This window comes from Hipposideros armiger, unplaced genomic scaffold (assembly GCF_001890085.2).
Source record: "Hipposideros armiger isolate ML-2016 unplaced genomic scaffold, ASM189008v1 scaffold_67, whole genome shotgun sequence".
NCBI lineage: Eukaryota > Metazoa > Chordata > Mammalia > Chiroptera > Hipposideridae > Hipposideros > Hipposideros armiger.
This window is the reverse complement of record NW_017731417.1, coordinates 3,267,616-3,293,930: the sequence shown is the minus strand read 5'-3', so window position 1 is coordinate 3,293,930 and position 26,315 is coordinate 3,267,616. Positions and strand designations below refer to the sequence as shown.

Here is a 26,315-nt window from a genome sequence, read left to right as displayed (position 1 = left end):
TCCTCAGGGTTAAGCACGTCTCAAATGAACGTGATAAATAAGAGATGCGCAGCTGCTGGGGACACTCCCTAGCTTACCTGTTGAACCTGATGACTAGGACGCTTATTTCTTCAGAGCCTTAGATTTCAAATTAGAAATAGGTCTTATATTCTTCCCTGTAATTCCTTTTTCAAGCTTCACTTTGTCCGCTTCCCTTAGGGTAATTATCCTCTTCACCCCATGGACACTGTAGGAACACATTTGTTTTGGTGAGAAAGAAAAGGGTTGCTTTAAAAATATGTTAGCTGGACTAGCATTTCTAGTCGTTTACCTACGTAAATCAAAACCCAGTAGCTATTTTAACACATACCATTTCAGTCCTATGACACAGTAAGATACAAGTTGTTTTGATTATATTTTTAATCAGATATATTCATTCTGGTTCATAATGATGTTTATACTTTTTTCCTTCAAATTCTAATCCAGTGGAAGAATTTGACTTGTGTTATTGCCAGGAATAGTAGGCGTTCACTGTTAAATAATTTTACCAGTATTGTTAGTCCCCTGCTATTATTAATAAATATCTGAATGCTCTAATATCCACCCCCAGTTAAGACCATAAAGGGTCTCTGCCCTTATGAAATGTGTATAAAAAGGGATTGACTAGAAAGGAAAACTATTTCTGATAAACTTCAGTTATGTTCCATATTTAAATGAGTTGGTTACATTAGAGATGGGGGAAGTCACCAAATGAAGTGTAGTGTTTAATCTAACTATGTGCCACTGCCATTTTTAGTCCAGGCTGTTGGATGTGATGACAGCCACACTGAAAAGCCCTTTGAGACACTGAAGGTTCTGGCCTCTGAGCCATTATTAGGGAAGGAAAGTAGAGTATCCCAAAGAGGGGACCACTCGCTTCTAAATTTTGTACAGTGACATGTCTACTGACAGTACTCATTCATTCATTCATTCATTCATTCATTCATTCATTCCACTAGTATTTACCATGTACCCAGCATTGATAGCCCCTGAAAATACCTAAATGGAAGGCATGGTTCCTGTTTTCTAGAGCCGCACACAGTCTAACAGGAGAGACAGTTATATTAACTTTAACATAAAATGGTATGGTCTGTGCAGACATACCCACGGGGTGTTTTGGGAGCACTGAGGGCCCAAGGCCTAACTGTTTACAGAGCAGTGATAGGGAGAAGAGACAGAAGGCTCCCGGCAGCCTTCCTGGAGGAGGTGGTGTCTGAGCTGCATTTAGAGGCTAGATTTGGAGTCAGGCTAGTGTTCAAGTCCTGGTTTTGCCACCTGCTGGCTGTATGACTTTGGGTAAATTACATAACCTCATTAAGTCTCAATTTTGTCATCTAAACAGTGCAGATAGCATTGTTACCTGCCTCAAAGAATTGTTTAAAGATTAAATGAGATAATATATATGAAGTGCCTGAAACAGGGATTGTTCTCTAAAACTGGTAACCACCACTGCTATCAGTCATCATCATCATCATTTGCCAGAATTCACAGTGAAACATTTTTATGAGGAGAATTAATTTAATTGTATATAGATATCACAAAGAGAAGGTACTTTGGCAAAAGCTCTGATTCGTTCATGTGTGGACCGAGTAAACAGTTAACCCAATAAGCAAAATTAGACCCTCCAGAAGTCAAAAGTCCGTGTAACAAAGGAGCCATAGAAACCTGGTAGAAAATTTGCAGAATTTTTCTAGAGCAGTAGTTTATTGTAGTTATTTTTTTAATAAATTAGTGACTATTTATTTTAAACTTGTCTGTTTGGATTTCTAATATCGTAAATATCAATAGATACAACCCATATAAACAAAATCTCTTTAGGGTTCTCAATAACTTCTGAGTCTAAAGGGATTCAGAGACCCAGAAGCTTGAGACACACTGTTCCCCAGATTGTTGAGTTACAGGAGGGCAGGAGACCTCAAGCTGGCTGACACGTGTAGAACACACCTTCGAGCTCTGCTTGACTGAATGTTAGAAACATCTGCTTCCTGTCTCTCTGGGTCAGTGGGTCTCAGTCTTAGCTCCATATTGGAATCAGTTGGGCGATTTAACAAACACGTTGCCCGGCCTCACCCCTGGAGCTAGTGATTCAGTTGGTCTGGGGTGTGGCTCGGGCATCATGAATTTTGTAAATCCCCAAGGGATTCTGAAGTGAAGCCAAGGTTGAGAACTGCTGTTCAAGATAGTGAGAAAGTAAGCTAGCTTGGTAATGTCAGGGTATAGCAACAGCAACTTCGTTTATTTAACTGATAGTTGCTACTAAAAATCTCAGGGAAAGCACGTCAAGTCCTTGTTATCAAAGTTAAAATATGGTTTTTCCATAAAAAAGGTTAAATACAAAATAAGACCCCAAAAATCGACAGCAGTTTCATCAAAATTACTGTTAAGATTTTTTTTTTAAGTAGTCAGACACATTTTGTCTAAGCAAGGCTGATTTTTGCCAAACCTCATCAGTTCTCCTGTAGCACAATACCATCAATTAGTGACTTCTTCCAGGGCCTCAAGTTCCTCCTTCTTGTGTGACAGCATTCACTCTGGAGGACTCAGTGGTCCTTTCCCAGGGGCACGCTGTTCTTGCTTGTCCCCCCACAGGACATTTGGTCCTGTCCACAATGTCCACTAAGATGTTTGGTGCACGCCAAAAGGTACTTGATACTTGGTCCCTTCCAAAACATCCACACTTAAAACACCCCTGGGTTCCAGATTTCAAGGATCTTTTTGGCATGGACCAAATGTCTCCATGGACTTCTAGGATAGGAGCAAATGTGACCAGATATCAAGGACCTTTTGGTGTGGACCAAATGTCTCCATGGACGTTTTGGACAGGACCAATGTCTGCTAATCGCTAGACCTCGTGGGTGCTGTCTGAGTGTGGATTACCCAGAAAAGGTGGAACCCCCTCTGGTTTCCCTCCACCTCCCATGGCTCACCTGCACCAAACCTCCACCAAGGTATTTAAATGTATGTAGAGGAGTCCATGTTTCCTTCACGTTGGAGCAGTCAAAACACAACCTCAATTGTCCCCAAAACACAACATGGATGGCCAGTCTATTGCTGCAAATACCCTTAGAATGAATAAATTGTCCTGCTTTTCAAAGCCCCACAGAAATTACTTTTATGCTCACAACTTGGACTTATCCAGAGTCTAACCAACTCGATTTATTTCAGTGGTCAGCATCTGTCTTTATATATTATCACTGTTCTAAACCTTCTGATAAGTTGATAGTCACCACTAATGATGATGCAGTGTTTATCCCCGTATTAAACTTGATGATGAATTATAAATGAAGAATGTTGCCTGTGAATATAAATATCAACGGTTTTAAATTTGAAATAACTGTGGTCCCTGCTCTCAGTTCTGAAACCTCCAAGAGTGAACGTTGGGAAGGGTGGGAACAAGCCCTTGCTTGGAGGTCGTCTCCAAACATAACTCGTTTGGCTTCTGAATAGAAGTTCTTTCACCGCAGTCCTTTGACCAGTGAATGTGCTCAGTCTGCTCCTGTCCTTACCTTTCAGCGCAGCAGGGTCCACATAAGAGTTAGGCAGGAGCAGCGTCTGAGCCCCAGGCATCTTTGCTGTCACCTGTCCTCCACTTGTCTAGTATTCGCCTTAAGCAGAGACATCTGTTTATACACACGGCCGAAGTGTGCTTTTCCTACAGTTAAGCCATGTTCCAGAAGATGGTTCCAAATCTAGGGATGTTGCCCACCTCCCAAAGGCCAGGGGATGAAATAAATGGGGAGTTGCTGGATTCGTCTTGAGAATGGCCCCTACCTACTCCACGTGCTACCCCAGGAGGCCAGTACGATTGCTTCCGCCACCCCATGCTGTGTCTAGATTTAGGCCCTTACCGCAGCGCTTTGTACGTTCATTTTGTAGACTTCAATGATGCCATGTTTTAACAGGTGTGTCGCAGCTGTGCATTAGCTATACTGCTCCCTGCCCCCAACACTCACACGGTACAGACCGAGCTTCTGGAGGGGGCGCTGAGCCTAGCATGTGCTCTGGTTGTTGACGAAGAGATTAGCTAAAGCCAAGGACAGAAACTAAGGTTCTGGCTGTAATCACTATATTTCTTCATGGACAATAAAACTTAGAGACATCCTGGGGAAGGGGGTGTGTGTACGTCTTGAACTCATGTCTGTGTGTGGGAGGCGGCGGGTGGTTGACTGGTTGGGTCTGCCCTTTCTCTTCTGATGCCGTCTTCTCGAAAACCTCTCACAGGCTCTGTCCACGCCACATCGGTGGCGGCCTCAAGAGTGGAGCAGGCCCTGTCAGAAGTGGCCTCATCTCTGCAGAGCAGCGCCCCCAAGCAGGGCCCGCTACACCCGTGGATGACGCTGGCACAGATCTGGCTCCATGCAGGTACCGCTCTGCCCCCACTGGGCACTCCGCACCCCACCCCACCCCACCCACAGCCAGAGGCTGTAGGATCCTGTGGGTACTTCCCTCGTTAGCCCACAGCCCCTCATCAGGAGAAATCAAAGCTTTTGCAGTCACACACCAAAATGTTACTACCGTAACCCCCACTTATCCACACGGGATATGTTCCAAGATCCCCAGTGGATGCCTGAAACTGCAGATAGTACCAAACACTACGTAACTATGTTTCTTCCTATATATACACGCCTATAATAAAGTTTAACTTATAAATTAGGCACAGTAAGAGATTAACAATAATAACTAATAATGGAAGAGAAGCATTTTATGGCTCCTCTTTGGCATGTCCAAATTGCCATCATCATTACCTGCACTCTGGGCTAATAATAAGTAAAATACAGGTTACTGCACACAAGCTCTGCGATACCGCAACATCGATCTGGTAACTGAGATGGCTACTAAGTGACTGACGGATGGGTAGTATATATAGCATGGAGACGCCGGATAAAGGGATGGGTCCCATCCCAGGAGGGACAGAGCAGGACTCGCAAGATTTCATCACACTACTCAGAACAGGGTGCGATTTAAAGCTTGTGAATTGTTTTCTTCTGGAATTTTCCATTTAATATTTTCAGACTGCGGTTGACCTCAGATAACTAAAACCATGGAAAGTGAAGACGTGGATAAGGGTGGACTCCTGTATATCTTTGGAGAAACTCTGAGTGACTCTGCATCTGCCCGTTCCTCCCTTGTCTCGGTACCCTGACCCAGAGCCTGGCACAGAGCAGGCATCCAGGGAAGAGTTTCTGAATTGGACTCTGAGCATCCCAGGGAGCTTGCTGTGTGGGGTGCAGGGTTTGGACTGTAGCAGGAGCCAGAGCGCTAGACTCTAGACTTTCTTGCTTTCCAGGAAACAGCAGAGCATGGTATCCCAGGCCCGGAAATCAGGAAGTCCTGTAGACTTGGAGTAGAGTCCCAGCTCTGCTACTTAGCAGCTGTATAGACTCGAGTTCATAGTGTCCGTCTCAGCCTCAGTTTCCTTATCTGTACAGTAGGGTTAAGAGTGCCAGTCTCCTGGGGTTGATGAGCACAGTGCCTGGCACATCCTGGCAGTGAAGCCTTCGAGTCCCTGGGAGAGGGGACAGACGTATTGATGACACAGATGTCTTTATCAAAGCCAGGGGAGAGGCAGTGTTTCCGATGACCCCATTCCTGTCTCTGATGGCCTTCCTGGTAATCTACAGAGAGGGAGGTGGGTACAGCAGCTGCTGAGCTGGAAACTAGTTCAGGAAGCAGGTACAATCACCCCTCCAGTTTCACGTGGCTGTTTCTGTGTAGCTGGAAAACCCAAAAATAAATCCAGCATGGAGGCATTTTAGCAATGAGAACCCCGCTGTGTAGAAACCCCAAGCCAATGGAGGCTGTTGATTTACTTCCTTATTTATATTTCTACATCAAAGGTAACTTCCGTCCCTCCATTTATCACTGGATCTGCAAGCCCTACCTGGGCCTTCCATGCTCGCCTTTCAGGCCGGTTGGTAAAAACCCACATTTGGCTGGGGAAAGTGCTTATTATCCACTGTTGTCCATCTGTTTACCGCTCGTTTGCCAAGGCTAATTGTATGATGTGCGGCCTTGTTTGGAACCATTGGCAGATCTTTGTATGTGAAAACACGGTTGGATTTACCTGGCTTTGGCATGTCACGGCACCAAGCGCAGCCAGCCTCTTCTATGTCCGCATCTTTAATTGAGCCCTAACAACTACCGTAAATTAACAAATTATATTCCTCTAAGCAGAAGTACAAAAGAGGGAGGGATGACTCATGAGTGTGCTTACTGTTCTTCCTGCACAGACGCTGGCCAGCATTGGGCCTCTCCCCGGGTCCTCCATGAGCTGGCTCCAAGGGCAGGGCCGTGGCAGTGCCGCCTCGCTCCACAGCTCTTACAGAAAAGCCCCTTCCCCAGTCCAGGCCTGTCTGTCCTCATCAGCCGCCTTCTTGAGCAGTGACTTCAGAGAACAGAAAGGAGTAAGCTTTCACTGTCCAGCCACCAGAGAGACTGGCCAAACCTGCAGGGCCAGTGTGGGGACAGGGCTGGCTTTCAAATTGGGCATGAAGTCCAGTTTTTGAAGGGCCAACGTCTGAAAAACCGAAAGGGCCAGAGACTTTCTTCTAGGCTGGAACTCGCTCCCTGGACCTCACAGCCACTGCTTCTCTTGCTTGCTTCTTGGAAAAATTAATGACCTAGCGAGCGTCCCTAAGTTCCAGGACAGCTTCACCCGGGGGCCGGCTGCTCCTCACTCAGTTCCCCAGACTTTGTTCCCCCTTGTGTGGCCTGCCCTGACTCTTGGGAGGAAATTTTGCAGCTGCTTGTTAGAACATCGGAGCTATCCTTGAATTTGCATGTAACATGCGACATCCATGTCTCATTGCCATAGCCTGTAGGACACTCATTGCTAGTTAGCGGGGATGGCTTTTAACGTTCTGCAAGTTGACAGGATTGAACTTATGGAATCGAATGCCATCCCTGCCTTATAAACTCTGGGCAGAATATGCATGGTGCTTGTGTGCTTATAGTGAACATTATATGTAATATGAACGAATGGGGTAAATTAGAGTCTTTATAGGATTTGTGCCATATTGACTCTTTCAAAGCAATGACTTTGAGTCAAGATTTAGAAGCATAGCACATATTCACATAGTCTTTGAAGAGCTAAATCCAAAAGAAATTCAAAAAAACAGGCAGCCTCACTGAACTGTAAAGTTTTACCATATGTGGTTTGAGCTCAACTGCTCTGAGGCAAAATAAAAGTGACCCGTGTTTTTTGACAGCTGATGGAAACCAGCTAACATCTGCATCCGTCACCAGCTCTGGCAGTACTGCCAGATTCTATAACTTCTGCATGCTCTAGAAGAAGCTAGTTAGATCAAAGCCTAACGCCCAAGGCCATGGTATTTCTGTGGCGTTTGTGAGTCTCTTCTCTTTTGGTTGTTTTTTCCTGGTGAGCTGAGCATAGTGAGAGCCTGTGATGGGAGCCCATGGTGGGTCATTCTGAGGTGACCTCATATTTCCACTCTATTGTATGAGAGGGTGCCTGGTCCACTTGAATGGCAAAGACATCATGAATAGGACATCTGAACCCTCATCTGCTCTCTGAGGGGTTGGGCCAGAGGCCACGTGGGAACACTGACTGAGGCAGAGCAGGAATGCTTGACCACACAGCGTCCCTCCCTGCCCTTGTGATGGGACCTGAGCCCTGGGCACCCTCTTCCCTCAGCCCCCCCTCCTCCTGACCTGGACCCCTGTGACCCCAGGGCCTCAGGCTCTTCACCAGAACCCCCAGTGGCCGACCTGCCTGGGTTCCGCATGTTTTGTTCCTTGGCTTGTTTGGACCTATGTGACAATTTTTTTTAATTATCTTTGGATAAATAATACATGCATTTGGTACATAATTGAAAAGGTACAAAAGACGTAGAGTAAAAAGGGTCCCTTCTCCCACTGAGCCTCAGTCCCCCTCACCCACAGGCACCCACAGTTAGCCATCCACACCTTCCAGAGATGCTACGCACCCTCAGAGACCACTGCTTATCAGCACAGATAATATAAGGCCACTCACACTTTGTAACAGCAGCATAGGAGAAATCCACTGCATGCATGTGCCATAGTTTAACCAGTACACCCTTGATTTAACACTTAGATTATTTCTAATATTTTGCTGTTACAATGCGGATAATGCATTAGTAAGTATCCTTCCATGTGTTGTGCCGTATCTGTAAGATAAACTCCTAAAATGGAACTGATGGATCAAAGGGTGTGTGCTCTTTAATTTGATACCTTTTGTCAGATTGCCTCCACAGAATTGTGCCAATTTACGTTCCAGCCACCAATGTGTGAGTGCCCGTTTTCTCACATCCTTGCCACCACACAAATCATCGAACTTCTAGATCTCTGCCACTCTCAAGGTGAAAACGGCATTTCCGTTGTCTGTTCATGGCTTCTGCCCATTTATCTTCTTAGATACCGAGTGTTTCTTTTTGATTTGTGAGCATTTATTATCTGTCAAAAAAATGTGCCTTGGGTCTGTGATATGTGCTAGAAATATTTCCCCTCATTTTAATTTTGTTTGTGTCTTTTGTCTTCTTGCCAGTTTTTTTAAATACTGTTATCAATCTTCTGTTTACGGCATCTGGGCTTCGTGTGATATTTAGAAAGCAGCTACCCATTTTTATGGTCTCTTTTCCTGAAAGTTCCATGTATCCTCCAGTGCCATTTGTATATTCATCGTCGTATGAAGGATGTCAGAGAGGTAATTTCCTCCACTTCGCAGGAGGGCAGGAGTCAGGAGGCTGAATTAGAGCATTTGATGTTTATTGCGCCTCATGACACCTCTCTCTAGGACCGTCCAGCTTCTTTAGAATGCAAACCTTACTGCTGACCACTGGAAATGCATACAGCCACAATCATTCAGAATCGAGCCACAGCCACTCCCAAGGCAAGCAGCTTCTTGGTGCCCACCTTTCCATTTCCACGTTGGGATGGCAGCTAAAAATGACTTTGCAGTAGGTGGTTAATTTCTGCTTGTTACTTACTAATAATTATAGCTTTTACTTTGGCACCTCTCACAGTCGAAACCAACGGCTGTTCTTAGATGTGCAAGATCAGATTTTCTGATTTCTGCTGGGAATTGAAAGCTGTGATACTCTCACAAATTCCTTGGCCCTGGCCTGGCCCCTTTGCCCCTCCCGCTACCGGGCTCCGGCCAGCCACCAGGGGACTGCCTCCGCAGGGTCCTGGGATAATCCTGTGGCACAGCCACCCTGACCCACCCTGCCGAAATGAAGACAGCTCTCAGACAACTGGCGTGTTGTCACCACGCAGGGAGTGCCTGTGGGAGAGAGCTCGGTCCCCAGGGGTCACGCCTGATCAGTCAGCCCCGTCAGACCTGCCCCTTCTTCTGCCCTGCGGGAAGTGGGGTGGTTAATGTAATGGCCTACAACTTGCAGGTGCATCTGTCCAGGACTGTGCATGCGTCAGACATTATTCCACGGACTTCATGTCTTAACTCGTTTAGTCCCATGACAGCCTTAGGAGGTGCAGAGACCCTATTCATCTCACTTTACAGATGAAGACACTGAGACCCAGCTGTTAAGTCACTTGCCTAGGGTGACCTGGCTCCTAAGTGGAGAGGCCAGGACTCAGTCAGACCCAGCCAGTGTGGCCCCAGAACCCCAGCCCTAACCCAGGCTGGGCTCTGCACCGTACCCCTGAGCACCCGTTTTCATGCCACAGTCGGAGCTGGGCCTGGAATGCAGTGGTCATGAAGATGGGTGGCACCCCTCCCTTCATGCAGTTGCCACGTGCAACGCAAAGCAGTGACAGAATCCGTTCCCTCTGTGCTGAGGGCCATGAGGGAACGGAGTGGGCTCCTGTGAGAACTGGCAACAGGGGTCTTGCCCAAGCAGGAGCCGATGGGAGGCCCGAGCACATGGGAGCAGAGAGCTGAAGGGTGATGGGCAGTTGGTCAGGACGATGGTGGGAGGCCCAGGACAGCACGCGGAAAGGCCTGCAGGCCGCACGGAGCCGCGTGTTAGACAAATGGCAGGGGCCCCTGGGGCTTCAGAGAAGCCTGAAGAGAACGCGATAAAGGGGCCTGAGGTGAGGCAGGGTCATGCCAGATCCTTTCATCCGAAAAGCACTGAAAAGCTATTGAAGGACTTCAAGCCAGAGAGTGAAAGGATCAGTCTGAGGTTTTAGCAGATCCCTCCCTCTAAATGTGGAGAATGGCATGAAAGGCAGCCAACGCGGAGGCCGCAAGAGCGGAAGGGGAGTCAGGGACGCGGGCCGTGCGAGGGAGGACAGCGGCTTGGCTGGAGGAGACACCCGGGTGCATTCTGAACTTGGTGGTGGGCTAGATGTGGGCGGCACGGGAAAGGGAGAAGCCTGCGTTTGGCGCGCAAGCCCATGGGTGACTGGTGCTTCCACTTCTGCTGTGGGAAGCCCGGGGGAAGAGCTGATGTGCTGGGGTCAGGGACGAAGAGACGCCCCGAGTCCTGTTTGAGAAGTGTCGGTGCCAGGGAACATGCAAGTGAGGAGATCAGGCAGGGCTCTACCCGTCAGATTTGGGCTAGACACGGAAATTTGGGGATGGGGATTAAAATCAGGGAGTGTGATGAGAAGGCCTAGGAAGAGAGTGTCGATGAAGGAGGGGGACGCTGGGACAGGGACCTGAGCCCCTCACCTCCACACTGGAAATCTGGGGAGAAGAAGAAAGGCCAGAGAAACAAGGGGGTGGTGGGCAAACTGGGAAGAGACCAGGAGAGGTGGCACGGTGGCCACCGAAGGGGTGTACAAAGCAGCCTATGCAGTGTGATCAACAGTGATGCGTGGAATCCTGGTCCCACCTTGGCCTACATAGCAGGGTGACCTGGGCAGGTTATTCTTTTTTTTTCTTTTTTCTTTAAAAAAAATTTTTTTGGGGAACAATGTGTTTCTCTAGGACCCATCAGCTCCAAGTCAAGTAGTTGTTGAGGTCGCCGCTCCTTGGCCCATGTGGAAATCGAACTGGCAACCTTGGTGTTATGAACCTGCGCTCTAGCCACCTGAGCTGACCGGCCGCCCCAGGGCAGGTTACTCTTAATCCCTCTGAGCTCTAGTTCTCTTCTCTGCAAAACAAGGACGGTTGTGACCATGACACATGATAATGCATGGAGCTCAGCAGGTAGCAAGCCTATAAAAACATAACTTTAAAAAAATAGCTCTTTTTAAGGCGGTATGACTGGTAGGATAGGCTGCTGAGAAACTGAGTCAGGTGGAGACAAAAGCGGTCGCTGGACTCGGCATGCGGGATTTGCTGGTGACCGTGACAGGACAGGTTTTAGTGGCGTGCTAGAGATGGAGCCATACCGACGTGGGCAGCAGAGCGGATAGCAAGTGAGGAAGAGGAGGGCAGCCGGGGTGCAAATTCCTTGCGAGAACCCCTGTGGAGCAGTGTGGGGGGCCTGAAGGGTAGCTGGGGAGGAATGTGGGGTCAAGGCAGGGGGTTTAAAAATGGCCAGCGCTGAATCATGTTGACTGCTGATGGGATAATCAAGTTAGCATTGAGACCTGTGTCACCCAGAAGAGAGGGAGGACATGTGAAGGCACAAATCCCTTGAGAAGGCGAGAGACGGGCTGGGCCCAGGGCCCAGGCAGAGGGATTGGCCCTCAGCTATCGCGGAAGTGGGGCAGCGTGGATGGATGCAGAGCACACCCGTGGGCTTGTGGGTTTGGTACGCGAAGAGGCGCGAGGTCGGCTCAGCTGGCTTCTATTTTCTCTTGGAATGATGAGTCAAGGTCAGCCAAGGGCGCGGGGGGCTGTGGGAAAGGCCTGAGGAGTCGGGAGAACAGCTGGGCCACGGCCTGGGAAGGGATCAACTGTGTCGCAAATGTAGAGGGGATGTGGAGCTCGTCTGTCCATCCCACCGAGCCCCTGGGGAAGGGATCACCGCACAGATTGACAGCCATTAGCATACACAAGACCAAGACCCTGCCGGAGGCATTGGTCAGGCCCTCAGTGAGGGCAGGACCTGGGCTCTGTTCCTCTTAGGGGCTGCCGGCCCCAGCTTGGGGCCTGGCCCAGAGAAGCTCAGGGTAGGACCGACACATGAAAACAAAATCACTGCCTCCTTTCACTCCAGAGTCCCCAAACAAAGAAACAGTAAAGAGCAATTCCAGTGAGAGCTGACAAGGATGAAGGCTTCCCCAAAGCCTCGATGACAGGAAACTCGTAAGGACACATGACCCCTTTCCTCTTTGCCCTCGTGCCGAGCTTTATATGAAGGCGCGAAGGCGTGAAGTCAGAGACATGCTCAGGGAGCGCCCACAGCTCCGGGCAGACGCCTGTGCTCACCCTGGGCTCTCACCCACCTTCACGGGCAGGGCCTAGCTCAGAACCAAGTTGCTGAGGTTTGCTTCCCAAGCACAAGTCGCCCTCACCCCCTTTTAGGGAAGCAGGGTTTGGGGTAAAGGAAATGATTGTAAGGGGTCAGGAAGTGTGCTGGCCGAGCGCCCTGCCTGCTTGCCCATAGGCCTGGCCTGCAAAACTGGAGAGGACCTGATGGCACAGTAGCCTTTCCTTCCTCCCTGTCTGCCAGACCTCAGATGCAAAAAGGCAGGTGTGATGGCACCCATGCTGTGTATAGCCCTTGGGCTGCCTCTACCATATACTGCCCCTTTGTGTGAGCGCCAGACAAGGTGTCCTCTGAGTAGACTGAACCCCAGAGAGCAGGCTTGGCTAGCCAAAGCACCTTTGTGAGAAGAAAAGAGCTTCCTTGCATTCCTGGGACAGGTGCAGCCCTGTGCCAGGCATACAGCCTGCCAGTGGAGTACAGGCTGGATTTCAGCCATGCTCTGCCCAGCTCCTTTGCACAGTGCACAACCTGCACAACCCTGAGCCCAAGGCAGGCACGTTGGAGCCCATTCCCAGCCTTGCTGCTGAAGCCCCCCAGGCAGGAAGGCCTCTTCTCCTTGAGGAAGAAATAGTCCTCAGACCTTCACAGCATAGCTCGGCCCTTTGCAGAGCACCTCTTTAGTTTGGTTTAGCAAGTAATTCCAGAAAGACTTCTGTGCAAGGCAGAGTTAGGGGCATGGTACAATGCAGAGGTGGAGCCAGCTTGATGCCAGCCTTCCAGAAGCATGGCATCTAGTGGGACACATGCAGGTCACTGCAGTACGAGGCAGGCTGGGTGAGGGACTTCCTGGAGCGCCCACAGGGCGATGGAAACATGGTTTACCCAGGAGCATCGGGGAAATTGTGTGCAGGGTGTGGGCTGGCAGGGCCTGGAGTGAAGAGTGGTGGGTCTCCAACAGCTGACAATTTGTGAGAGGCATTTGGGGCAGAAGGGACGGCACCAGCAAAGATGTGGAGATGACACCATGAATTAAACAGACAGGGAGGGATTTGCAAAGGTGGCAGGGCCTTAATTTTGAATGCGAAGCAAAAACGCATTACATTCACCTGCAATCGGGAACCACTGAAGGTCTTCAAGCAGAGGAGGGAATTTATTTGCACCATTTCTCATAGTACCCTGGTGACAAGGACAAACCAAGGGATTCCACAGAGGACAGCCAGCGCTTAGCGGCTGAGTCCTCGGGATGAGGGAGAAATGCCCCTGACCTGGAATAGCCCCTTTCCTTTGGTGAGACGCTGTCAGCTGCCAGCCACCAGGACAGTCTTCATCCCTGTGACTTCTTCAGGGAGTGACCTCTCAGAGCCCGCCCTACAGCGGGGGACGCTGACATCGCACTAAAGTGTGTTCTTGTTGGCTTTAAGTTCCCAGAGCCAGCTGCCCTCTGTGTTGTTGTTCTTTCCGTACAAGTTCTTACATCTCTTAATAAGCTCACAAGGCCCTCTGTTTGTTTATTCTTTTAACTTAATTTAGCCCCTGCTGAAAGGGTCAGGGAAACTTCATTTGCTGTTGCTTCTCTGGCCTTGGACTTCCTTCACCGACCTGGGCCACAGAAGTGGTTGTCCTCCTCTAGCCCTCATTCAGCGTTCACTAACCTACAGACTTGTCTTGAGCACCTACTAAGTGCTAGAACCTGTGCTAAGAGACTCAGAGATGATGGTGGCTGGGAGTTGCTCATAGTTTTCATCGGAAAAGACAATAACTGGTCATATTTTGGAGGCTTTAGGGAAGTTTGAATGATACACTCCTCTCTTTACCTCCTGAATTCTGAGCCAGTTAAGAAATAGACAGAGGCATAGATGCCGATCAGACTCCCAGCTTTGTTACGAGGGAGGCTGAATCGGAGGGTGTGGCTTGACTTCTGGCCTCAGTTGGGCTCCCTAATGCATCGCAGCTGAGTGGAATTCACCCGTCCCAAATGACTGGCCTCCCCGTTGCAGGGGGAAAACCCAGTGTCATGCCTGTAAGAGCAAACAGAATGCAGGCACCCAAGGGACAAGGCACTGGACAGAGAGCTCTGAGGGGCCACCATGAGCAAGGCCAAGTCCTCCTCCCAAATGCATCAATCCGATGGGACCTGGGGAGGGTAGTGGAGGGGCCAGGTGTGTGGCAGTGGCAGTGGCAGTGGCAGATGGCCACCTGACATGAAGAAGCAAGATTGGAGGGTCCCCTCACAAAGATGACATGTTTGAGGGGATGATAGAGGTTACACAGGTGCTATGGGAACACAGAGGAGGAGGGAGCCGCTACCTGTGGGATCAGGGGTAGGTATCTGTGGGACCCTCTTCTGGAGAGACGTTGGTCCTTGTGTGAGCCATGGACTCCCAGGAAGGCAGGCTCCCCAATAGCAGAAGCTCATAGAAATGTCTGCGTAGCCTCGATGTATCCTAGGGGGCCAGCGTGTGCCTGGGGAGAAGGCCCCTTGAGGGTTTCCAGGAAGGGCTTTCCTCTCTCTTCCTCCCCCAACCCCGTCCCAAACGATTTGACTGACCTCAGAAATCCCACCACTAAAGTTTCATTTCTGGAGCTTTAGACTCTGTGTCCCATTAAGATGCAATGTCCTCATAAAGGGAGAATACCCAATTGAAGGAATACAATTGAAGGTACAACCGACCCTCCACCAGTGAAAAGGTTGTGATGAAGCCTCCCTCAGGGGATGGCTGGCATTTGTTAGCAATTAAGTGTTTGTAATTAAGGTGTGTACATTGTTATTTTAGATACAATGCTACTGCACACTAACCGAGACTACAGTGTAATGTAAACATAACTTGTATATGCCCTGAGGAACCAAAAAACGTGTGACTCGCTTTATTGTGATACTTTCTTACGACACTAACTTGATTGCGGTGGTGTGGGACCCGGGCCGCAATATCTGCGAGACATGCCCGTATTCTGAGCCATTGTCTCAAAGGAGCCCTGGTAAAACGGAAAGGCTGGACCTGCATCTCCCAAATACAGACTCAGCGAAATGGAGCCGCGAGTCATTTTACCTCGTGGCACCTTAGTTTCCTCACTCTGCACCCGCAAAGGGGTGAGGCTCGACTAAGCCTTACCCTCGCCATTTTCAACCCCTCTGGGCTCCGGGCTTCCACCCTCCCGGCCGATCCTTACCGCTGCCCAGGGAGAGATGGGGGCCAGCATCCTGGCCCCCTCAATGATAAACAGGCCCAGAGGGATTGACTACCTTTCCCAGGGCCACATGCAGGCCCAGGAGCGGGAACCACTCCCTCGGCATTCTCATGACACTGTGGCTTGCAGTCTGGGTACCGGAGAACCCGGAGGTCCCCAGCGGAGCTTCCGAGGAGCCCACGCCAGGGGGAGGCAGGCTGCCCACTCCTAAGACCTCTTCGGAAAGAACAGGCCCCACGCGGGAAGTGGTTTGCACATCACTGCAGTACATTGTGCCCTATGTCCTTGCCTGTGACCTTGAAATGGAGAAACAGGGAGCAGCGGCGGCCATGCATTTGTCTGCCCGTCTGCCTCAGGAGCACAGGCCTCATCAGCGACTCGGGTTTCCTCCTCCGACTTCCGTGCCGCTGATAAGAAGTCCTTGGAGGCCTGGATCTTTCTCCCTCCTTCATGGTCATGGCCCAGCTCAGCCCCACCTTCCATCTCCTCATCACGTGAAGGAAGCAACAGCTCAGACGTGTGGCCGATGAAGACACGGAGTCCTCGCGGAGGGCCCTCGATGCGTAGGACTCACATGTCGTGTTGGTGTTTGAGCCCCCACCCCCGAGCTTGAATCTTGTTACAAAAATCCTGGAAGCATTGAATCCCCGCGCTCTCAAGTTGGCCTTTTTCCCGTAGTGACCAGAGGGAGAGGCCGGGTGCGCCTTACCCACCCACAGACGGCCCTGGCTCTAGGCCCTGGGGAGCCTGGGAACCGACATAAATTCACCCTCAGAATGGAAGCAAGTCAAGAGCAAGTGTACAGTGAGAGGAGCGTTGCACAGCTCTTTGAGAAGCTGCCGCGCTCAGGTAACCTGAACCCGCCATGGGCACACGTCCGACTCTCCGGCAGGAACCCGGAGAGAACTGTGTGACTGGAAGACATCGGCCAGCCCTGCAGTGTCACTAGGGTTATGTCCCAGGAGGGCAGGCGTTGCCGGGGCCCAAACCGGAGGACAGATAATGCCACCTTTGTTCCTGCAGAGCCCCGTGTGTAGTAAGTACCTGCTCAGCCAGTGCCAGGGGAGCTGAGTCCCCAGAGCAGGTGAGGCAGGTGCGGTGCCGGCACTGCCACCGTCAGGGCTCAGTAATGTGCTTGAGCTGCCCGAGTTTCCGTATCTGAGAGGTGCTGCGACCCCTCCTCCCCAGGGCCCTGGGCCAGCTCGTCACCTCTGTGCTCCCTGCTGAGGGGAAGGGTGACAGATGGAAGGTCTGACAGCAGGAGCTGCAGGGTGGGCCTGAGCCACAGCAGGGCCACATTCTCCAAGGCTTTCTCTTGGCCTAAGGAGTCATCATTGGTGTGACTGTGATCACCGGGGAACTGAGGAGAGGGGCCATCAGGCTGGGCGAGGTCAGAAAGTCAGCACTGTCAACACAGACTACAGCCTGTGACACCACCTGGGTTTTTCTAGTCTTGGGGCTTCAAGTGGGAGATGGGGAGCTAAAAAGATGGACCCACAGCAGCAGACCCAAAACCCTCACAAAAACACACCAGGGACACAGCCACAGAGAGGTGAGGCTGGGCGCCCTGAGGGGAGGGTGGGGTCAGAGATGGCGCCCCAGGATGGTGACAATTGAGCTAGGCCTTGAAGGGGGTTGAGGGGTTGACGGTATCACCAGAGAATAAACCGCAGCATGCATGGAAACAGCGCTTACCATGGGAGCTCCTGGGGCTTCAGGGAGCAGTAGGAACACGAGCTAGCGGGGGAGGGGGGACTGGTCACCGAGGGCTCCGAATCCCAGGCAAAGGGACCTGGATGTTGTTTGGTGCAGGGGAGATGCTGTTCTCTGTAGAGGCCAAGAACGGAGGCTCTGAGCCAGGCTCTGCCCCTAACTTGCCCTGTGACCTTGGACAGGCTGCTCAGCCTCTCTGGCCTCTGTTTCCTTGTCTGTATAATGGGCTAAAATAACAGTACCTATGGGATCACTGTGCAGAGGGAAGGAAAAACGAGAGCCCTTCTGGGCATAAAGCCCTGTTTCGTGAATGTTAGCCACTGTTATTGTTACTGTGATCATTCATTCATTCATTCAGCAACTATTTCCTGAGCTCCAGCTGTGGGCCTTGCAGGGTTCTAGTCACTGGGGACCTGGCAGTGAACAGCATAAACGCTCTCCCTGCCCTCATGTGGCGTGTGGCTTATGTCCTAGAGGGACTGTGATGAGACAAGATACACCTGTCAGTGGGTACAGGGAGGAAAGACGCAGGCGAAGGAACTGGGTCGTGCTGAGTGGATGGGGAGCTTTGTTTTTCTGCAGGGGGACGACCCAACCCGAGCTTTGCCTCGGGCTGGCCTGGCAGCAGCTGCGTGGGGCAGATGGTGGGCAGGCGAGGCCGGAGGTGGGGGCTCCAGGAGGCCTTGCCTCCAGGACACACGCATTAGGTGCGCGAGGAAAATAGGAAAACTTTTCTATTTCTCTTTACTGTGTTCTTCTGCAGTTTCTATGTGTGCATTATATTCTACACAGCATATTAATATACTGCATATAAGTAACTTGGAGAGACAGGTGCAAACATCTGTGCCGGGGTGGAGGCCCGTGGTCAAGGCCTGAGCACGTGAGGAAGGGGCTGGCCTGGCAGCAGGAGAAAGGGTCGGTGGGCCCAGCACACTGCGGCCACCCGGGCAGGGCTCTGGGCAGTGAGTGGTCTTGACAGACACGTCTGAGGAGCAGGGAGAGGAGTCTGGTGTCCTTGAAGATGCAGGGCCAGCTCTGGGAAGATGGTGGTGCTGTGACGACAAGGTGAAGAGGAGAGGTGGCACTGGCGTGTGCCTGACAGGTGGCATTTGGACCTGTGTGATGGGCCTTTTCGGGGAGGCCGGGGCTGCAGAGCAATGTGTGACTCTCCACATAGAGTTGGGAGGGTGGAGGCCTGAGGTTGGTGGAAAGGTCCTTTTCCTGCTTTCTGGAAAGTGACAGCTTGGTTTTTCAAAGGGCTCTCTTGATGTTATACAGTTAATAGTCTCCAGGGTGCAGTGACTTTCCCAGGTCGGGGGGCAGGATCTGCTGGAGCAGCCATTTTATTTCACACCCATAAACATGTAAGCCATAGTCTGCTGCCCTTGTCACACATCGTGGCATCAGGGGAACAGGCTGGAGAGCAGAGGTGTTGCCCGGTGAGGGCTGTGTGCCTCTGGCTTCAGGTCCAGCCCTTTCTCTGTGGTTGTCAGAGCAAGGGCAGGTGTCCCAGATACTGAGATGTTCTAGGTGGGTCCTGAGGGTGGGGGTCCTGGGTCGGGGGAGGACGCAGGCAGGCCTCACTCCCCTCTCGTTGGTGGTGACATGTGTCCCCTTCAAGGTCCCGCAGTACGAGTGACTCAAGAGCCTGTGTAACAGTGGGCGTGAAAGACTGTCAGCCTGCGCCTGTTTCCACTCGGGGTGGGGGATTGGCTGGCTCTGGGCCCTGTGTATTCCAGATGGGGCCCTGCCAGACTCGCGTGGGGGGAACGCAAATGTCCCCGACCAGAGTCACAGCCATTCGTGGGGCCCCTGCAGGGCCGCGGACCAGGAAAGCATCTGCCTCTTCCGTCTTCCCCACAGCTGAAGTCTACATTGGCATTGGGAAGCCTGCAGAAGCCACAGCCTGTACCCAAGAAGCTGCCAACCTCTTCCCAATGTCCCACAACGTCCTGTACATGCGCGGCCAGGTTGCCGAGCTCCGAGGGAACCTGGAGGAGGCCCGGCGGTGGTACGAAGAAGCCTTATCCATCAGCCCGACCCACGTGAAGAGCATGCAGCGACTGGTGAGTGGCAGCCAGCGGGACCCCCACTCTTGGATGGGGCTCCACTTGGAAGCCGCAGGTAGCTCGTGGCCCTCAAACCCTGTTCTGGCTCCAAAGGCCAGATGCAGTTAGCGTGCCAGGCTGCCCCAGTGCATAAAGCCAGCGGGCGCTGTCCCTGCTGTGGCTCGTGTAAATGGAGCCCCTAGGAGTTGGCAGCCATACCAGGGGTCCTGTGTGGTGAGGGGGGAGTTTGAGTCAGGGGGCTCCTGGCCAGCAGCCCAGGCCACCCTGTGGCTCTGGGTTTAATGAGGACATTCCTGTGGCCCAGAGCACTGTCATTGTCATCTTGGTCTCTGCGCTGCTTGTAGCAGCCACCCTGGGGCGTGTCCATCCCCCAGGGAGACTTCAGTACGAAAGTCAGAGCACTTTACAAACTGGGGGGCTCTCTTCCCTTGAGAGAGCCGGAGACTCCAGCCTGTCTCCGAGGCCATTGGCCAGCAGGGGCATCCTGTCAGAGGAGGGGACGGCAGGCTCTGTCGCACCGACAGGACCCAGGAAAGTCACCCCGGTTTCCACACTGTGTGGGAAGGTGGCTCTCCGGGAATGTACACACCCCTCTTCTGGATGCCCAGGCCAGAATCTGGGGCTCCCCTCCTTCCCTTGGCTTGGGGCCGGCCACCTGACCACCTCGGTTTCCGTGAGGTGGGGGAGCAGACCTACCACTCTAGAGGGCCACATCTGTTCAGAACGAACACTGAGCTCAGCTGCCACACACAGCCGTCAGCCTGCTGCTGTCTTCCTGTGATGGGCTGAACGGAGCCGCCCAGGCTAACCAGGGCCAAGGAGCTGGGGAAAGCTGTCTGCCTTCTCTGGGCCTGCATGCCAGGCTTAGGTGCTGAGTTTTCGTTTCCTTCTTAGTGGTAGGACATCTGTGATGTAATGACCCAGAGAAAAGGAAAGCTAGTAATGAACCAGAGGTGCCCTCCTTGTCAGCCGCCCTCGGGAGCCCAGCGTCCATAATCAGGGGTGTGTGATATGGAAAAGCGAGTACTGGACAAGGAGTCCAGGGACAGGGTTGTGGCCCCAGCGGCGTCACTCACTGGCTCTTTAACTTTGGGAAAAGCCCATAAGCTCTCTGCATTAGTTTCCTTCCTGTAAAATGAAAACATTCAACTGGATGGGCTGTGCGTTTTCATCCTGGGCTAAGAGGATATGGTTTTATAACGAATAAGTAAAATGTTCTCCGAAGGATCCCAAAGCCTTCGTTCTCTTGCCGTTCGTCATAGGAATATTGCAAAATGTACAAGAGCTCAGCAGTAGCTACTGGGTCTCAGCATTGGGCATCGTGGGGAGAGTGTGTGTCTTCTAGTCACATCTGGGTCCATGCTCAGCCCCAGTTCCTTGCTCCTGGGGAACCATGGGCTTGTTGCTTCACCTCCAGGAGCCTCCATGTTTCTGTGCAGTGGGCTGCGACCTACCCCGTTCATTTGTGAGAACTGAATGAAATGATTTGCATAACAGGCCTAGCAGAGCTCCTGGCACCTAGTAAGTGCTCATTAAATAGAAAACGGAGGACAGTCATTTTCAGGTTTTAAAATCAGTCAGACCTTATAATAATTACAGCTACTTCATTTTTTATTCAGTTCCCTTTTGTGAATATTTTGTAGCTCAATACAGCTTTATAATTTTGCATATTATCCAAACATTCGTTCGTTTGATTAAAAATATTACATGGCTTTTAATTTTTGTCTCCCTATTGTAAGAGGAATTTATAAGCACTTTGGAGATCTCCGTGCTTTTTCCAGAGCATCACAGAAGAGGTATAATCAATGCCGTGTGCCCAGGCTTTTTATTAAAAGAGGCACCATGTTTCTACCTCGAGGCCTATCAATTATTCAGAGAAGTATTTCTCGTTCATCCCCAAAGGGAACACATGAGACAAAAGATCAAATAGGAAAATCGCACTGGGAAAGTTTTGGGTTTCGCCTTTGGATCTTGTCAAGACACCTGAGCTCCCTGACAAATGCGAGACGCTTTCCTTTCTGAAAGGAACAGTGGTGGGCCCAGCACGGGAGGGCCGGTGAGCGAGGCCCTTGCCTGCTGGATCGCGGGCAACAAGGGAGCCTTCTCTGACTCAGGGACACTGGCTGCTTCGGAGGTCTCACCAGTAGAAAATAGTAATGACAATGAACTCTTAAGATTTTTCTCAGTGCATCCTGCTAGATTCAAAAACCACTCAGACTGGAGGCAGTTTGACACCAACAAGCCTACAAATTTTGAGGAGTCTAGATTTTTGTAGTCCGAAGCTGCCCAGTGACTGTGATCAGTATGACTCCCAAAGGATGGCTTGGCTGGTTCCTTCTTGGTGACCTTATAAACGACACACACTGGCCTGTGTTCTCCCAGTCTGCCCCTCACAGCTGGCAGGAACCCCACTGGTACTGTGGGAACTCCTGGTGCCCTTGGAGGGGCAGGCCTGGAACAGAGGCCCTCCAGCCCTGAAACATCACAGCATCTCTTTCCTGCTTTCCTCCCCAAGCTGTGCGGGAAAGCTGTGTTTCTGTGGCTTTGGGCAGAAGGAGGCAGGAAGATGGCCTCACACACGCTCTGCAGGCTAAGGAGGAGGCTTCAGGCCAGAGAGGCCTGGCCCGAATCCCAGTTCTGTTACTCACTAGCTTTGAGATCTTAGGCAAATTACTCACCCTCTTTGTGCCTCAGTTTCCTCAGCTATATAAATGGGTGTAATATTAGCACCAGACACAAATTAAGCACAGAAACTGAAAATCTCTTACTGAGTCACGAAAGACCCTGCCTCTACCCTCCTGGAAACCAGACTGGTTTGTAACCCTGTAGGTGAAGAGGAAGGGCTCAGCAGGGTGCCCGGAAACAGGTCTCTTTAGCGGAGCTCCAGACTTAGGGAGGCGGGGACGGAGCTGAGCAGTGACACTTGCCTGGCACTCAGGAAGAGGAGTGTGCAAAGTGGTAGGTGGGCCAGGGATGCCTGCCCCGGGCCAAGGCTCAGGAGGTCAACATTGGAAGGAATTTTCAGAACCTGAGCACCAGAGACCACCAAAGAACCAACCAAGGAGCTCCCAGGGGAAGGGACCCACTGCAGACGATGGTGGCTCATAGGAACCCAGAGTAGGGAGAGTGTGTGCGTTGACACTGGTGCCCTTTGTGAAGGAGGGAGCTGAGGTCGGTCGTAGAAGCTGTTTCAAAGGAAGGAAGCCACGTTGTCTCATCCAGGTGGCGACCAGGTGGCCCATGGTGACTGCGGAGAGCTGTGAACGGTCAGGAGCTCGTGCTCGTTCCGTAAGGAACAATTATTTGTCAACATCTAGGGGTTGTAAGTAGCAGCATGTGCCAGATCACCTGGCCCAGCTTGGAGGCGAGGTATGAGTTAAGCAGAAATGCAAACACATTAATAGTTAACAAGCAATAATGACTTGGCAGAAGATATTCATTAAAGTTAGTAGAAGGTCAGATGTAACAAGAGAAACGTAAATTAAATCCCTGTGAAAACTGACAATTTTCTAATAGTTTTAGCCTTCATATATGTGTTTAAATTCACATAGAGAGAAGGGAGAGGAGAAGTCGTGTTTAATATTAATGATGAGTTAGCACAAGACAAGAGAGGCAAAGCAGAGCGTGGGCAGATATTAAGGATGCAGTGAGCTGAACGGATGGGAATTACAAAGCAATGCTGCTGACAAGGGGAGGAATTCGTAGACGGATCAGACTTTTCCCAGAAAATCGAAAGGCATATTTTCATATCTTTGCATAAGTGTATAAATTGACATACATTTGCATGCTGTGTTTAAAAGCCAGTAGCTCCCAGTACCCAAAATGAATTCATGCAACAGAGGGCAACGTTTTCCCCACCAGTTCTCCTGTGATCTGGAGCAGGAGGAGAGGAGGGAAATGGGGCTCATGGTGGACGGAGGGATGGCATCCCTGGGCAGCACTGCCCAGGCCAGGGGCAGGCACAGAGACTCGGGGCAGCCGAGGACAGACTTCCCAGGAGGGCCCTGCAGACAGGGACATCTGCTTGTCCTCCGATCACATCAGCCCAGGCTTTGGAGAGCAGTGTGTGAGGCGTGAGGAGAAGAAAGGAACAGGACCTTTCAGAAGGAGGAACGTGGAAGCGAGCCAAGACGGTCCTGGGGGGGTGGGAGCTGATAAGCCTGGAAGGGAAAGTGTTGCTGAGAAATAAACTCCTCGAGCATGTTCCCGGGATGCTCGGGTCTCCCTCCAATCCGCTTGACAGGTTGAGAAAAGGTGAGGAGGAGGAGCAGATGGTGGGGGTCATCAGGGTTTGGTGGAGAGGGAGGCAGTTTCCAGAACTGTGAGCTGGAGAAGGACTGGGCCCAGAGAGGCTTGGGAAGAGGGCATTGGGGGCCCTGGAGAGCCAGAGCCCCTGCCCCTGCCTGCCCCTGCCATGGGGAAGGGAGAGAACTGCTGTGTCACCCTGAGGGGTGGCCTTGTTTGGCAAGGCAGAAACAAGGACATTTCCGAGCTGATGTGAGACATGGGGAAATAGAGATTAAAAGCATTAAGGGGCCATCCCTTTGAATGTCAAAGTTCCCAAGACAAGGGGTGGGGGGGGGCAGGAAAAGGAAGAAAACCATCAGTCAATCAAAGCATGGTAGCTGGAAGACTGGGGAGGTGGTAAGTTCTACCCCCTCTGCCTGAGGAAGTGGTGATCAAAGACCACTGGGGGAGCTCCCTAAAGAAAGTGGAAGATGATTGCGAGGTGAGACCTTGGAGGTGATGGGTTAGGCCCAGGTAATTCTCCCAAGGAAGTGTGGCTGAGGCCTGCCTGCCCAACTGGGGGGCCCCGGTATGGGGTTGTAGAAAGGAGACCACAGCAAGATTAAAGGGGCTCCGACTCAGGGGAAGAACACAGTGCTGAGGTTACTGTGAGGGGCCAACCTAATAACAGAATAAGCTTTCTGTTTGGGGCATGATGGGTCCACAAGTGCCAGTCTGTCTCTGTGGGTGGATTGTACCATGTGGAAAACCCTACGTTCAATCAAGATGGCTTCTGGCTAAAGGTTTCACACACAGGCCGCCTTTGAGGGTTTCCTCCATGATCTTGTGTTTTCTGAAACATTAGAAATCTGGAGGGACATCGAGTGTAAAACCCTCACAAATGGCGTTGCCATTCCATTCCGAGGGAGTGCATTAGTAGCAAAGACTGGCAGAGTGAACGGCTAAGCTGTTTGACAAGTGCATTTTCCTGTGAAATACCCAAAGGCACACCACATGGATGGTGGGTTTGGAAGGAGGACATGGCACATTCAGTGCAGGGGAATATGTCTTATGGATTCTTACTACATTTTAAGTTGTTTTAGCAGCTCTCAAGTTTGGTCCTGAATTCATTACCACAAGGCTGACTGACTGACATTACTCTGAGGAGGCTGTTCCGAAGTTCAGAGGGGCCTGAAGTCAGAGCTTCCTTTAAACTGGCTTCAAGCTTTCACGCGTATTTACGGTGGGAAAATGCTTTATCCCATTATCCGTGACAAGCCAAAGGATGGCGCACGGGGTTGGAACTGAGGGAAGAGATGAGCTCTGGCTTGCCTAAGGCAGCACGCGCTGTTCAGTTATGAAACTGGGGTGTTTTTCTCTCTCTCCCTTCTTTTAAAGTGTCCATCTGTTTAATGAGATTTGGGCAAAATTGCTTGCGTCTCATATTTTATTAGTTAGCAGTATGTTTTCCAATTTGTGCCTCTGCTAGAGGAGCGATACAGCCTGAAGTTGGTGAACTTTTCAGGGTTACTCCAGGGACTGGCGTCTGATTTATCCATGTCTGGTGAGGGGGACCTGGGGCCACAAGCAGCCCAGGGCACAGACAGACAGGACAGGGTTACACATCCTTCCCCTGGAGAAACCAGGCTCCAAGAGGGGCCTTTGATCCCTTCTGGTTCTCTGGATAAGACCCAGGTACAATTAAGCTAATGAAACAGAACCACAATACCCTCCCCCTTTCAAACGCTGATCTGTGGAAGTGGATCTCTTGCAAACCAGGTATCAATTTTCTTTCCGTACATGGAAAGAATGATTGACAGAAAACAAAACTTTACCGTAGTCGAGTGAAAAGGCTCTTTCATCTATTAATTATATTTTATTTTCTTTCAGGATGGAAAAAAATGCTTTTAAAATTAAGGAGAACAATTTTTGTCTTTGAAGAAAGACTTATGAAATATTTAATATCTGCCCTTCCTGTGCACCTGTGTGCTTGTTGATAGTAGTCTTTGAAAAGTGTACAGGCCTTAATTTCCTTAATACCTTTCTCCCTGTAATTGGCATTCAGACTAACGGTGCAGAGGAAAACGCAGTGCGTGCGTTCTGTTGGCTGTCTCCATCTCTGTTCTTCATTCCACCTTCTCTCCCTTCTTATAATGGTGCGCCCTGCATGTTAGCTCCTTTGATTGCTTGAGGCCTTTTCAAGAATTATTAATACTTGGCATGAATATAGCTTTCACCTCTACAAGGACATTGAAAACCTCGTGCACCATACCTGACGTGTTTGTTCTCCCTATGTGAGGTGAAATGGAGAATGCCGTTTTCACTGACAGGGAAAGTGCTCTTGGCGACCTGCCCCAGGTTACCTTGCAATTTAGGAGCAGCACTGGCCCGGAAGATACTGAGATTGAATGTCAGTAGAGTCATTGAAGCGTCTATGGCTTGAATGATAGGACAGCACGGAGGTTGAGAGCATGGCGCTGGAGCCACCCTGCCCGGGTTCAAGTCCCAGCTTTGTCACTTATTAACTCCATAACCTGCGCTAAGTTCCTTAATCTTTCTGTACTTCATTTTCTTGGCCAGGAAATGGTGATGATAATGGTGCCCTCTTCGTGGTGTTATTGTCCAGGGTAAATGAGTAACTACAGGCTGCATATTGCTCTGTAAACACTGGCAATGAACATTACTGTCGTTCTCTGTCATTCAGGTCACACCTGGCGGAAGTCCATCTGTAGCTTTTTTTTTTTTTTAAAGATTTTTATTGGGGAATTGGGGGGATGAGAACAGTGCTGGGGAATTGGGGAAAGGGGAACAGACAAGTTGCTGTCGTTTTGTTCTT

At 50.8% G+C, this 26,315-nt stretch overlaps 1 protein-coding gene across 3 annotated transcripts in view; it reads left to right on the top strand.

Moving 5' to 3' along the window:
- Positions 1-26,315, top strand: part of TTC7B (tetratricopeptide repeat domain 7B) — a 134,976-nt gene that overhangs the window by 76,446 nt on the left and 32,215 nt on the right. For all 3 annotated transcript variants that reach the window (XM_019642330.1, XM_019642329.1, XM_019642328.1), the window contains 2 exons: positions 4,240-4,380; positions 19,047-19,249. In XM_019642330.1, coding sequence (XP_019497875.1) covers positions 4,240-4,380; positions 19,047-19,249 — 344 coding nt within the window. The remainder of the gene's footprint in view (positions 1-4,239; positions 4,381-19,046; positions 19,250-26,315) is intronic.